General features: G+C 32.3%; 1 protein-coding gene across 1 annotated transcript in view; it reads left to right on the top strand.

Annotated features, from left to right (window-relative positions):
- Positions 1–14,491, top strand: part of LOC122753697 (pleckstrin homology domain interacting protein) — a 181,192-nt gene that overhangs the window by 62,590 nt on the left and 104,111 nt on the right. Inside the window, 8 exon segments of the mRNA XM_044001307.1 lie at positions 1,196–1,417; positions 2,961–3,061; positions 9,254–9,324; positions 10,717–10,817; positions 10,909–10,949; positions 12,042–12,140; positions 13,181–13,334; positions 14,273–14,407. Of these exon segments, the coding sequence (XP_043857242.1) occupies positions 1,196–1,417; positions 2,961–3,061; positions 9,254–9,324; positions 10,717–10,817; positions 10,909–10,949; positions 12,042–12,140; positions 13,181–13,334; positions 14,273–14,407 (924 nt within the window).

Below are 14,491 nucleotides of genomic sequence, written 5' to 3'. Positions count from 1 at the left end.
AGAATTTGTATGAATGAAAAATGAGGTGGGTTTGTTAAGTATCAAGAATAGGATATGAGAAGAATAGCCCAAGTGGTACATTAGTTCCTGTACGAAGCTTCCAGGTTTTGAGTAGATCCTTTATGGACTATTGATGGGAAATATATAGGTAAGCATTTTACAGGTTAAAATCTGTGACAGTTGAAGAAATACTCTAAATAAATTATACAAGGGTATCAGAATGTTTATTTCTATTTTCTTGGGGTTAACATGTGACTTAGAAGTGAAACATCATAAACTTATTGTTTGTTCTGGATTTGGTCCAAGAAAAGACTACTTTTTCAACACCAGAAAGAGCAAGATTTGGGACATGGCTTAAAACATACAGAGTGCCAATACAATGTTTTCCATTTTAATAGTTTAAATTTGCATAATTTGACTAGGTAATGAGATTCATTGTTCTCACTAATCCATAACTATCTGTAAATTCCTTTGTTAATGAAAATGCCTAAAATATTTTGGGGGAGAAATTTTAACATGTATCATTACAATAAAGCCATCTCAGATGTTTTAGCTAGCCTGTGTGTTGGTGTATGTGTATGTGGGTGTATGTGTATATATACATATAAATAGTTTTTAAAACCTTTCCTGAGCATAATTATTAAACTTTATTTGCTAATGTAACTTATTTTTTTAATGACAGCTAAGATTTAAATCCCACCCACCAAAAAAATGTGTAAGTAAATATATATTGATAATTATGAAACAAAACTGCTTGGTTTCTGGCTTCTTAGAATGATAGAAAACCTCTGAGGTGTGTGTGTGTGTTTTGTTTTGTTTTGTTTTGTTTTTAAGTGAGGCAGTTAGGGTTAAGTGACTTGCCCAAGGTCACACAGCTAATAAGTGTTAAGTGTCTTGAGGTCGGATTTGAACTCAGGTCCTCCTGATTCTAAGGCCGGTGCTTTATCCACTATGCCACCTAGTTGCCCCTAAGTTTTTTTAATCACAAGTTAAAATTAATTTCATCATTAACTTTTTAGATTTTTGTTATATCTTGTATTTAGATAAGTTTATGATGTAAACTGTTTTATAGTTTGTTTTTTTTAATGTTTAGTGGTACCTGAAAATGTACTTGTTGAGAAGTGGATCATTGCAAATATCAATGTTTTACAAATAAATGAAAAAAAAATCAGATTTATATTACTTTTTCTTTAAGGGTTCTGATGATTGCCTTGTAAAAATCTGGGCAACAGATGATGGAAGATTGCTGGCTACTTTAAGAGGACATGCAGCTGAAATATCAGATATGGCTGTGAACTATGAAAACACCATGATTGCTGCTGGAAGTTGTGATAAAATGATTCGTGTGTGGTGTCTACGAACATGTGCTCCTTTGGCAGTTCTTCAGGGTCACAGTGCATCCATAACATCACTACAGGTAATTATTAATTTATTCAATCACTTCAAAAGTCCTCAAGGGAAGTCACTTTAATAAAATTGTTATACCTCAGAAAGTAATCAGATTTATCTTCTTTTAATTTTTCTTACCTAATTATGAAGACCAGTAGGAACTGAGAGAAAGAGAGGTGCTTTTTATATAACCCTTTTATATAAAAGTTTGTATTTTTAAAATACTGGCATTATGTCTTAGTTCTGCCAGACATGACTTTATCATCTCTATGTAGATGATTCTCACATCTTCATATACAGCCATTAGCCCTCTCTCCTGACTTCTAGTATGGTACCACATATTGCTTTTTGGATGTGAGGAACAGTATGTCTGATAGGCATCTCAAATTCAGCATGTCTAAAACAGAACACATCTTTTCTTCCAAACGCTCCCTTCTTCGACATCTTTATTGTTGATAGTCCACCCTTCAAAGTCACCCAGGCTTGCAACTTCAGTTTTCTTCAACTCCTCTCTTACACTCACACTCCATTCTTTTGGCAAGTCTTGTTATTTATAGTTTCTACCTTTAAAACCTCTCTCATCTTCATTCACTTCTCTCCACTCAGAACCATAACCCTGGTACAACCTCCTATCACCCTACACCTGGACTACTTCAGTAGCCTTCTAATTAGTGTCTCTGCCTTGTCTCTTGTCTGCTATTCATTCAGCAATCAAACTGATTTTCCCTAAAACAAACATTTGACCATGTTGATTCCTCATCCCTCTATCCTCCTTGATTTTATAAATTTCACTGGTTCCTTGTTGCCTCCAAGATCAAATACAAAATGTTACGTTCAGCATTTAAAGCTTTTCACAATGTTGACCCTTCCTATCTTTCTGGATGTCTTACACTTTTCTCCCTTTCATGTACTTTGCACTTCAGGAACACCTACCTACCTTCTTTGCATATGACACTTGCATCTCCCACTTCTCTGCCTTTTTACTAGCTGTTCCGCTCCCCCAATATCTTGCATGCTCTTCCACTTTGCCTAGACCTTACCTCTTGACCTCCTTGGCTGCTTTTAAGACTTAGCTCAAATTCTACCTTTTCCAGGAACCCTTTCCCAGTCTCCAGCACTGTAGTGTCTTTATTCTGGGATTACTTTCTGTCTACTCTGTATGTATACAATGTTTATGTAGTTGTTTACTTGTTCTTTTTATTAGAATGTGAGCTCCTTAAGGGCAAGGACCATACTTTTGCTTTTCTTTGTATCCCTAGCACTTAGCACAGTGCCTAGCACATGGTAAATGCTTAATAAATGCTGACTGATATCTCCCTGTGCTGCTTTAACTTCTTCATTTGTAAAATCTTTGAGGCCCCTTCTAGCTTTAGGTATATGAATGAACTTCCTGTGTTATTTGATAGAGTTTACTTCAGTGTTTCAATGTTCATTTTTGGTACTATGTAAGTTATTTTATTTGTTACTATTTTTAAGGTAGCAAACATTTGGAGCCATTGTAAATTTCATTATTTGAAGAAAGTGTTATGTTTGTATAAAGATTTTTTTTTCTTTCTGTTCTTGTTTTTCAGTTTTCTCCATTATGCAGTGGCTCAAAGAGATATCTCTCTTCTACAGGGGCAGATGGCACAATATGTTTTTGGCTATGGGATGCTGGAACCCTTAAAATAAAGTCAGTTTTCTAAAATGTACAATAGAAATGGCTTGTTTAATGGTTGCATTTTTTTAAGTATTTAAAAAGTAAACTATTGAAAATGATTCTTTTTCCTCTGCCAAAAACTGGCATTTGAGTAATTTAAAATTTTGCCCAAGTAATACAGACCTTTGTTTCTTTTTTTTTTCCTTAAATATACCCTGTTTTTTATTTCATGGTTTACAGCCAGAGTTTCATCAGTTTTGCATTATTTCATGCTTTTCTTTTTTCTAGTTCCTTTCTAGTCTTTCCCTTTCATATTCTCTCTTTTCTTTTTTTAGAATTCTTTTAGTGTAAAATAGTTCTATAACCTTCACTTTAGGAAGTATCAAACTAGTTGATTCTGTTGTCAAATATAGGCATTCTGATATTTAGTTCTAATTTAGAGAAAGCGTTAGGGCAAATATTTCCTAAAATGACTGATTTCACCTAAACAGGGATGAAAATATTTTTTTCTTTACCCTTAGTTCCTATTATAAATAGAGTGCCTCTTTGTTGAATCTTACCTTTTGTCAGAATAGGATTGTGTAATAGATTCAATGCTAGAGGTGGCCATTTTGCAAACAAGATATAGGTCCTTACGGAAGTTGACTGTCTTATCTAAATAAGTATTGCCCTGCCCACCAAACAAATAAACAACACACAAAATTCCAAGATGAGTTAATGTCAAAGCAGTTTATGACCATTTAAAAGTAGTGCAGAGTGAAGCACCTGTGAGACATGCAACAACTATCATAAGTAGCCTTATTGAAATTTATGGAATTAGAGGATAAAAGTTGAACATCCCAACACATTAAGTAACTTCCATATTAAACCAATATATTGTTTGTAGACTTTTTAGAACACCTTGATATACTGCAGTTATCCCTTCCAAATTGAGGGGGTTAGGGGCACAGTGCCCCCTCAATCTGGAAAATCCACATAAAATCTTTTGGCCCTCCCTTCATGCCAATGAAGAAATTGGAATTTTTATGGTATCAGAAGATAAACTATGTTGATATTATACAATACTATGTGAATATATTTCATGCATTTTTGGGTTTCTAAACTTTCTCTGTGTCATCTGCCAGCCTTCATGTGTTGTCTGCAGCTTCCATAAAACTTCCCCAAAATTCCTGTTTAATTTCTTATGCTGACCCATGGTATATCAAAACCATTATGGGAAAAGTTGCAATGTGGAAGGGATAACTGTATTTTTTTTTACCATATCATCTTGAGTAATGTGTTATATTCAAAATCATGAAATTAAACATGAACCTCAATAATTTTATTGGGAGAAAAGAATTTAATTTTAATGATGTTTATGGTAGAAATCCATAATTTTTTAAATGTACAATTGTGCCTTTTATTTATAACTCATTGTGCTAGGTTTTAGAGGTGATACAAAGATAAAGACATATTTTATACCTTTCAATGAGCTTGTTGCATTCTGATCTTGAAGTCTTTTTATGGTTATGGAGACTTCCATTAAAAGTTGAAATAGAAAATGAGACTGACAAGTGAGTGGAAGGATAATGCTTAGTGGCCAGAAGTCAGTAGAAGATATATGGTCTTTAAAAAATAAAAGCTTAGAAAATTAGTTTTTCCCTTTTTTGATATTTCCTGATGTCACTTATTTCAATAAATAACTTTTTCTTTTTCCTAAAGTTTGTTTCTTTGGGTGCATGAAGGCTCTCATAAATTAGGGCTAGTATCTTCATTTATCGAAAATTTTCAAGGTTTTCCTTTGAAGTTCTGAAAAGAATTTTAACCATTTTTTAAATGGCTTTTTGCCCAAATGTATTCTTCCTTGGGTTTTTTTTAAAGCAAAGGATGATATTAAACATTTCTCACGTTTTCTAGTTGACTCAGAACTCTCATTTTTAATACCATATTATAATGTTCTCAGGGACAGTTAAAGTGTTTAAGGTTACTTGTCCCTATACTAAATAACTTTAGATTGCTATGGGGTTTTTTTGTTGATATTTTTTGCCATCTTATTCTCTCTTTATTCTATGAGCAGTTATTTGCTCCAACAATACACATGTAATATGTAACTTAGAAAAAAATAAGAAAATTGCCTCAGGAAACCAGCTAATCAAGCTTGCTAAAAATAAGCTATTAAATTTCTGAATGATAACGAGTCAATACACTCTGTCCTGAGAGTGTCATTTTTCTCCTCTGGAGTAAGCTTTGTGACAGCTGGTTTTCCTTCTTGTTTTTATAGTTTTGATTTCTAGAGATTTCCCAGATAAGGGGTGCATCTAATTACAAAATCAAAGCTAACATTTTTTGTTTTGTGAGTATGGAAGAAATCAGGTTAAATGTAATGTTATATCTTTTTGGAAAGTGACTAGGTCAACTGTCATCCACACTAATTGAAGGAAACAGTAAAATAAATAATTGGTTAAACAGATTTTTTAAAACCCACCCTTCATTACTTTATTTACTAGGTAACACCTCCCATCTGGCCACGTGTATTTTAGGGAGTTTCTGCTCCAAACTAGTTGATTTGTTTGGAAGCTGGTTCAAGTACTCTGAGTTGAAGAAAGCAGACACACACTCTCTCTCTCTCTCTCTCTCTCTCTCTCTCTCTCTCTCTCTCTCTCTCTCTCTCTCTCACACACACACACACACACACAGACACACACGCACGCGCGCGTGCACACTCCCCTGCCCCAGCCATAGCTAGATGGGTTTTTCATAGCTTATGATTCCTGGGGAAAAAATGCAAAATCCATTTTTAATTTCTATTTAATTGAATAAACTAGAGTTGTTTATACCTAACTTGAATACACAGATACATGATGCTTGATGCCCAGACCTCTTATCATAGTGTTTGACACAAAGGAAGCATCTCATAAATGTTTATACATTCATTCTTATCAAATTTCAATCAAAAGATAGGTGATAAGTGTCTTTTTTGGATCTTACATTGAGAGTCTGAATGTATAACATGTAACTTGAAATTTAATGTATTCCTAGTACCACCAAAGTAGATTACTTTTTGTCATAAGCAAGCTAATTCTTATAAATGAATTCTAGCAATTTTTGTTTCTTTTAACTTGTATGTTTTAGCTTACCTATACTAAGGTCAATAAATATTAAGGAAATAAAATGTTAACATTGCTAATTTGTTTTAAATTTTCTTAAATAATTTGTTTTCTTTCATTTTATAAGAGTGTCTCAAACTGATTCATAATAAAAAATTACTGTTATGGTAACTGTCGAACAGTTTGGACCTATAGACAGGCCTATTCCATTCAGTGTTCAAAGTACAAAAAATTTTTTAAGAAACTTTGTTCCTTCAGTGATATTTTCAAGTAAACCAGTGAATAAAACTTATTAATATTTGAATGGCAAAGGTTTATAATGGATAATTTTTGATTGTAGAAGCTACTTGAAATAATCAAATTTGATGGTCTAATTATATTTTTTTATTTCATGTATTTCTAAGAAAACCTTAAATAGAATTTCAAAATCCTTTCAACAATTAGTACAGTATGCATGTTGGACTACATACCATGATTAAAATTTAATTTTGTTAAATTTCAGCAAGACAGTTTAAAATCTTTTTTTTTGTATGAGAAATTAGAATTTTATTATAAGAAAATAGTGGAAAAGGATATGATTACACCATTATAACAAATTAAATTTTAAGGCAGATAACTCTTGACTATGTTTCATGTTTCACAATACAATTGATATATGAATGGTTCCCATTCATCTTTATATTAAAAAAATTTTCGTGGACCTACCACATGATTCAAATAGTAATTGTACTATGGTTAATTTGTTGATTTAAAAAAGAATATGCAATGGCACATGACTAGTTTGAATTTAGTACTATTTTAAATGAATTCATATTTTAGCAATCAAAATAGGATATACTTAATTTCAAGTGTTAACATGTTGATTATGCTTAATTTGTTACAAAGATTATGTTTTTATATTTAGGGATAGGACTTGGTGAGGGAGGGTGAGGTGAAAGATATAATTGACAAATAGAAAAGGAAAAAATAGGGTTATTTGAAAGTGTTTTGTGCATTGGAAAAATGTACAGAAGAGAATTAAGGGAAATTGAGAAGGAAAATGGTCAGAGAGCTTTGAAAGTAACATGTTGAATTTATGTTGTATTTCAAAAATCAAGTAGGTTGTATGTAATACAGGTTTTTACCTCCACAGAAGCCTCTTTTAAAAAATCTATTGTAGGGCAACTAGGTGGCGCAGTGAATAGAGCACTGGCCCTGGAGTCAGGAGTACCTGAGTTCAAATCCGGGCTCAGACACTTAACACTTACTAGCTGTGTGACCCTGGGCAAGTCACTTAACCCCAGTTGCCTCACTTAAAAAAAATCTATTGTAAATACAGAATTTTGGGGTGCGTATTGGTTAAATTATGAATAAAAATAAAATTTAGAAATAGTAACATGTATCACAAAGCATAGTATTTTATCCCCTTATAGAGATATATTTGCTTTGTTGTTCAGTCTGACAGCTTCAATATCCAACTGTTTATGATCCCATTTGGGATTTTCTTGGGAAAGAAACTGGAGTGGTTTGCCATTTCCTTCTCCACATCATTTTACAGATGAAGAAACCGAGGCAAACAAGATTACATGACTTGCTTAGAGTCACATAGTGTTTGAGACTGGATTTGAACTCACAAAGATGAGTCTTCTTTCAGGCCTGGTGCTCTGTCTGCTGTTCCACCTAGCTGTCTCATATTTGCTTTATGATTTGTGAATCATTAAAATAACTCCTTAGTCTCTCTATGGTCTTAAGACCACTGCAGTGAGAGTGGGTTTTTAGATTTTGAGTTGGATAATTATGATATAGTAAGTTTAATTTGAATGTCCTTATTTTTTGCTGTATAGTGGATATGTTTTGGTGTATTAGTAACATAAATAGTTTGTCTCTATCTACTTTTTGGTACTTAAACTTATTTCTAGTGTTAAAGAACTGAACATTTTGTATTATCTAATATATATTTGTTACCTAATGTGGCACTTAAATTAAAAGCCATGTGATCTTCAGCAAATTACTTAATCTCTCTAATCCTGTTTCCTGATCAATAAAGTAAGGGAGTTGGAATAAATGACTTGTAGTTCCTTCTAGACTTAAATCTTATGATGACTAGAAGAAAAAGCCTTTAACAAAAGGTAGTTTTTACATTTTTTTTCCCCATTCCCAATTTAACGAATTCTAAAAATGCAGCTAGGTGGTAAAATAGAGTGCCACTTAATGGACTCAGGAAGAACTGCATTCAAATCCGGCAAATTACTTAACATCAGTTTTCACATCTGTAAAATAGGGATAATAGCAGCACCTACCTCCCAGGGTTGTCATGAGGATAAACTGAGAATAATTGTAAAGCACTTAGCACAGTGCCTGTCACATAAAGTATTAACATATAAATATTAATAGTAGTAGTAGTTATTACTTTCATCTACAAATTAGAACAAAAAATAATATGGGGATATACACATATATCTATACATATACATGAACAAAAATGTATAGACATGTGTGCATACACACATATAAAAACACAAATTTCTGTATAATTTTTAAAAAATACATTGTAAATTCATCTTGTTACTTTCAAAGCTGTCTTGTTTGTTTCCTTCTGGATTTCCTTGTGTTGTAGTCTGTTAATTTAAAAAAGGAAAGCTTCAAGTATCCTTTTTTCTAAATTATTTTTGGGGAAGCTAACCTTATCTCTAGCACTGCCAATCTCCCCTATATGCCCTCTTAGATAAAAAAAAAAAGAAAAAAATCAAAAAAGTCTTTTTAAATGGCCTTTTCCATTTTACAAATCATAGTTTTCCTGTTGCATTAGTGTGTTACACTGTTGTGCCATATGGCATACTGAGACCCCATCAAATTTGATTAAAAGTGAATGTAACCAATAATTGTTTCTACTGTGCCAATGACCTTGGAGTCATTATTGGTGAGTGATTATGGGAAAATTTACTGTGTAATCAGGAATTCCTAAAAATATCAATGGCTAGGGTTTCCACAAAATCCAATCATGAAACAATAATTCTAAATTGTTTATAGATGGGCAGCCATCTGTTACTTCTTGTTTAATTTCTGTCCTACTGTACTTATTTTGAAACTTAAGAGTATTTCTGGAAGTACTGATCCCTTTAGGATGATAATTTTAATTGTTTATTTTTTTACATTGTAGTCAAAGACCCACAAAATTTACAGAACGCCCTCGACCTGGAGTCCAAATGATCTGTTCTTCTTTTAGTGCTGGTAGGATTTTCTCTTTTAGCTTTTCCCCTCACTCTTTTCTATTTAAAATTTTTTGTTGTCATTTTTAAACAGAATTTTCAATGAGATGAATATTATATTATTAAAATTGTTGTAATTTTCCCCTGTGGGGTGGAGGAAAGGGATTAGAAGACAACAGTAGTGAATACAAAAGAATTCAGGACATTTTTGGATTTTTTTTCTTCTAATTCAAGTTATATAATTAGATTGTGATTTTTTTTGCTAAGAAGAGGAAAAGCATTCACAAAATTCAGTGTTGATCAAATATGAAAAGATTAGAACCTTGAATTAAGATAAGAATTAAGTAAGCCCATTTGTATTAAAATGTAGAGACTGAATTCTTTCATTTGAACTTTGGAAGTACCTTGTAGCTAAATAATATAGACATTTATAAAATTCGTTGGGAGGTATTCCAGTTGCCATGCACTAACTTTTTTGCATACCCCATTAGACTTAGGTATTTTGTAATATCAGATGTAACCTGTGCTGTGAAGTTCATACTTCAGTTTAAATAATTTCTAGCTATCTATCTATATCTATATATAAATATATAAAAGAAGACAAGTCAGAATTTAGGGATTTTACTGATGGGCCTTAGAGATGAAAGTGTTAACTGATGTAAAGAAAGCTTTACTTTATGGTTTTAGAATTTGCTTGTAATTCTACTTTAGTCTTCCTTCTAATTAGCCTAGAGTGAGCAGGATTTTTTTTATTACTGAAATTAAGGCCACAGTATATGTCAAAGTAAAGTCCAGTATCACCAGCATTGTGCTGTAGAAAGAGTTGCTAGATTTGGAAGCATTAGGACCTCAGGTTCATGGCTCTGCTATTTACCACCTGTGTGGTATTGAACAAATCAGTCTCTCTGAATCTTAAGTTTCCTGATCTGTAAAATAAGGGGCAGTGAACTAGATGTCTTGAAATCCCTTTTAGATTTAGAAATGTATGATTCTTTGAATAACGAGAAGACAGGTGATGGTGATATTAAATACTGCCTTTCTTAGATGTCTTGATTTTCATCTGATAAAAACGTTTTAGATGTTTTCAAGCTACTATGACAATTTTACAGTAATGTTTGAAATGATTTGTCTGGCTTTTAGCTGCAAAATGATATAGTGTACATTTAAACTACAATTTGAATTTCATTTACATAGTGAGATTAAAAGATTATTCAATCTCATTTTACCATTTGCTCTATAAATAATATATTAAATTTTGAAAAATTCACTAAGTATTAAATGTTCAGAAAGAATGAATACATTTAGATTTTAAATTTAGTCTCATGATAGAGATCATGATGTTTATAGTATTTTAGAATCTTAATTTTTAAAGGTTGTGAAACTACATTAACGTGTTTGTTGGATCCTTTCATAGGTGGAATGTTTCTGGCCACAGGAAGTACTGATCATATCATTAGAGTTTATTTTTTTGGATCAGGTCAGCCAGAGAAAATATCAGAACTGGAATATCATACTGTAAGTATTACTTGAGAGCATTTCCTTATCTAATTAAAATGTCTTTGGCAGTTGCATTCAGCTCTTTTTTTTTCCTTTAATTTATTTATAGGACAAAGTTGATAGCATCCAGTTTTCAAACACTAGTAGCAGGTAAGAAAAATTATAATTTATATTTTTTCAAAGAATATGTTCTTTGTTGTTGTTATTATTTTTTGAGGTATTTGGGGTTAAGTGACTTTCCCAGGGTCACATAGCTAGTGTGTCAAGTATCTGAGGCTAGATTTGAACTCAGGTCCTCCTGACTCCATGGCCAGTGCTCTATCCACTGCGCCACCTAGCTGCCCCTTGTTCTTAGTTTTTTAAACTATGAAATTGTAAAAACAAAAAACCAGTAGCTTTAAAACTTCTTTGAAATTAATTATTTGATGCTTGGTTGGATCAGAGTGAGTGGCCTTAACAACTGAAGATACTTTTTTGTAGTGCCAGAAAGAGTATAAAGACAAAATTGCTGGTGAGTTTTAGGGATCTGCATCAGTAAACAAAATTTTCACAGTAGGTATTCCATACCTTGATAAAATCATAAGTCCAATTAAAGAAAAGGAAAAAGAAAGTGAATTTTTTATTAACATATTAAGAAGTAAAACAAGTTTCTTTTCTTATACAAAGGTGAGTCAATACTTAGTGTTGATTTATAATATAAAATAACAAAAAAATACATATTTTTATGTTATACTGAAAGTTGTGAAGATCTATATTCTTATAAATGTTTACATTTAGATTATGTTGGGAGCATTCATTTTGAACATGATTTTATAGGGAAAGTTAAGAGAAATTTATTCATATTATTTGAAAACCCATATTTGCAATGTAATATTTACTGATATGTTTTTTATTGGAAGAAAGAAATGAAGGGATGTAGTACTGCACATTCATTTCTGACCACAGTAACTACAGAACATTTAGTGCAGAACTAAGTTGCTTAGAATAATGGAGAGTGGTCCTAAACCACCTTTGAAACTTTATTTTTCAGTGCTAATCACTGATACCAGTAAATTTACATTAAAAGTTAGAAAGGCAAATGTTGAATATCAGTAGTTTTCAAAAGTTTAGGGACTCATTTTTAAGAATATTTTTTAATTTAATGTTATAAATGTGAGTATATGAAGGAAAATTTTTATATTTTACAGAATAGAGGTCAGGAAAATAAATGCTTAAAGCTGTTTGTATCTTTCTTCTCACTAGGTTTGTAAGTGGGAGTCGTGATGGAACAGCCCGAATTTGGCAGTTTAAGAGAAAAGAATGGAAGAGTATTTTGTTAGATATGGCTACTCGTCCAGCAGGGTAAGCTATCAAACTTGAAAAATTGCTTAGGTATATGTCGTTCAAATATCTTAGCAGTGTAGAAGGGTCTTCATCAGGTGTATATATGGTGAAGAGGTAGTAGATAGGTGGTTCAATGAATTAAGCACTGGGCGTAGACTTTACATGACTTCAAATCCAGTCTCAGGCACTTAATATCTGTGTGACCCTGGGCAGGTCACTTAACCTCTGTTTTCCTTAATCCACTGAAGACGGTAATGGCAAACTGTATATCTTTGCCAAGAAAGCCCCATGGACACTATGGTCCTTCAGGTCATGAAGAGTCAGATGTGACTGAACAACATCATCAAATGATGAAGTGGAGAGAAAACTGCATCTGAACTCAGGGTCTAGGTTTGAATCCCAGTTTTGCTACTTAATATTATATGACTAAGTCACTTAAATTTCCTTTGTCTTTGATTTTTTCCTCCCTAAAATTGGAAGGTTTGATTGGATGACATTGAAGGACTCTTCTAGTTCTAAAACTTGGAACTAGCGACCCAACCCCACATATACAATAAAATTTCAAATGTTACATTTCTACCATCATATCTATTGTATCTGGGCCTTTCCATTCACACAGCTACCACCATGATTCAGGCCCACATCACTCCTCACAAAATTTCTTACTTCAATAATCTCTTAAGTGAAATTTCACTGTTTCTTCTTTGATCTGTGGGATCCCTTTAAACTGATCCATCTAAAATAGTGGTATAATTATGATATGAGGCAATGACTTTTTTCCTATTCTTGTCTTAAATGTATTTAACACATATGTTTAGTATTTTATAATTTTTCTTTTGGGGGTGGGAATGAGTTGTACTAATTTGCCTCTGGGTCATAAAGGTCATAAAGTCAGTGGTAGATTCCAGTTTCTGAATTTAAATCCAAGTAGCTATTTTTATTATACGTTATTATTACTAAATAATAGGGTTCATAATAAAACCTTTTCAGATTTCTGTGGTACCAATATTTACCTAATGTAAAATATTTGGTTAAAATAACATTTTTATTACTTTCAGACAAATCCTGCAAGGGGTAGAAGACAAAATCACAAAACTTAAAGTAACTATGGTAGCATGGGACCGTCATGACAACACTGTAATAACTGCTGTTAATAATATGACCTTGAAAGTCTGGAATTCTTATACTGGTCAACTTATTCACATACTCATGGTAAGAAAAATCTTCCAATTTTTATTTAGTAGACTTAGTTAATATATAACTATTAAGTTAGCTTATATTGAGCTAACTTCAACACATATAATGAGAAAACAAAGAAATTATAGAAATAAACATCTGTCATTTTATCCTGAGCTTCTAAAGACTATTCCCAGATGACTAGCTTATTATGGGGTTCTTGCAAGAATTGAAACTTTGAAGGGAATTAAAAGAAATAACTCTTTTCTGATGTCCTGCTGTCACATCCAATTGTTTATTGATTTGGAAGAGCACTATACAGAAAGTTCCCTACATGAGAGGTGTCAAACGTGGTGTTCACACCACTCCCAGATGTGGCTAAACCAGATAAATGTGTAATTGGGAAATATTTAATACAATAAATCAGATATTGTTAATTTGTGTTTTCTAAGTCAGCAAATACGTGCTTGAAGGGCTCTTATGAATAGTTTAGTGACTGTTGATTCTATTTGAGTTTGATACTACTGCCTTACATCACTATGTGATACCTGACTTTGGGCATTTATATCATTTAGCTTAGTTTTATTTCTAATTCTCGTGCTTTCCTTCTGTTAATTATTTCCTTTTCATCCTCCATATAGCTTGCTCTGTGTGTGTGTGTGTGTGTGTGTGTGTGTTTTTGCATGTTGTCTTCTCCATTAGATTGTAATTTCTTTGAGGGCAAGGTTTGTCTTTTGTCTCTTTTTATATCCCCAGGACTTAGCATGGTGTCTGGCACATAGTAGATACATAATAAATCTTAACTGATAGCTTAGTATTTGAGGTATTTATTTTGCCAAGTAAATTTGAAGAAATGTATGTAAATGAAGTAAAATAATTTATAGAAGTATTCAAAAAATATTTGCTGTATTAGTGTTGTATTGTTAATTTTGCTTTATTGTCAGTGATTTTAACTTGAAAAATACATTTTTCAGGGCCATGAAGATGAAGTATTTGTTCTTGAACCACACCCATTTGATCCTAGAGTTCTTTTTTCTGCTGGTCATGATGGAAATGTGATAGTATGGGACCTTGCAAGAGGAGTTAAAATCCGTTCTTATTTCAACATGGTAATTATTTATGCCTTAAATTTTTATATAGTTATGTATATGTGTGTGTGTGTATATGCATATATAATATTTAAGATTTCAGTG

The sequence above is a fragment of the Dromiciops gliroides genome, chromosome 4 (assembly GCF_019393635.1).
Source record: "Dromiciops gliroides isolate mDroGli1 chromosome 4, mDroGli1.pri, whole genome shotgun sequence".
Taxonomy (NCBI): domain Eukaryota; kingdom Metazoa; phylum Chordata; class Mammalia; order Microbiotheria; family Microbiotheriidae; genus Dromiciops; species Dromiciops gliroides.
The sequence above is the reverse complement of the archived record's forward strand: the minus strand, read 5'-3'. Positions and strand labels throughout refer to the sequence as shown.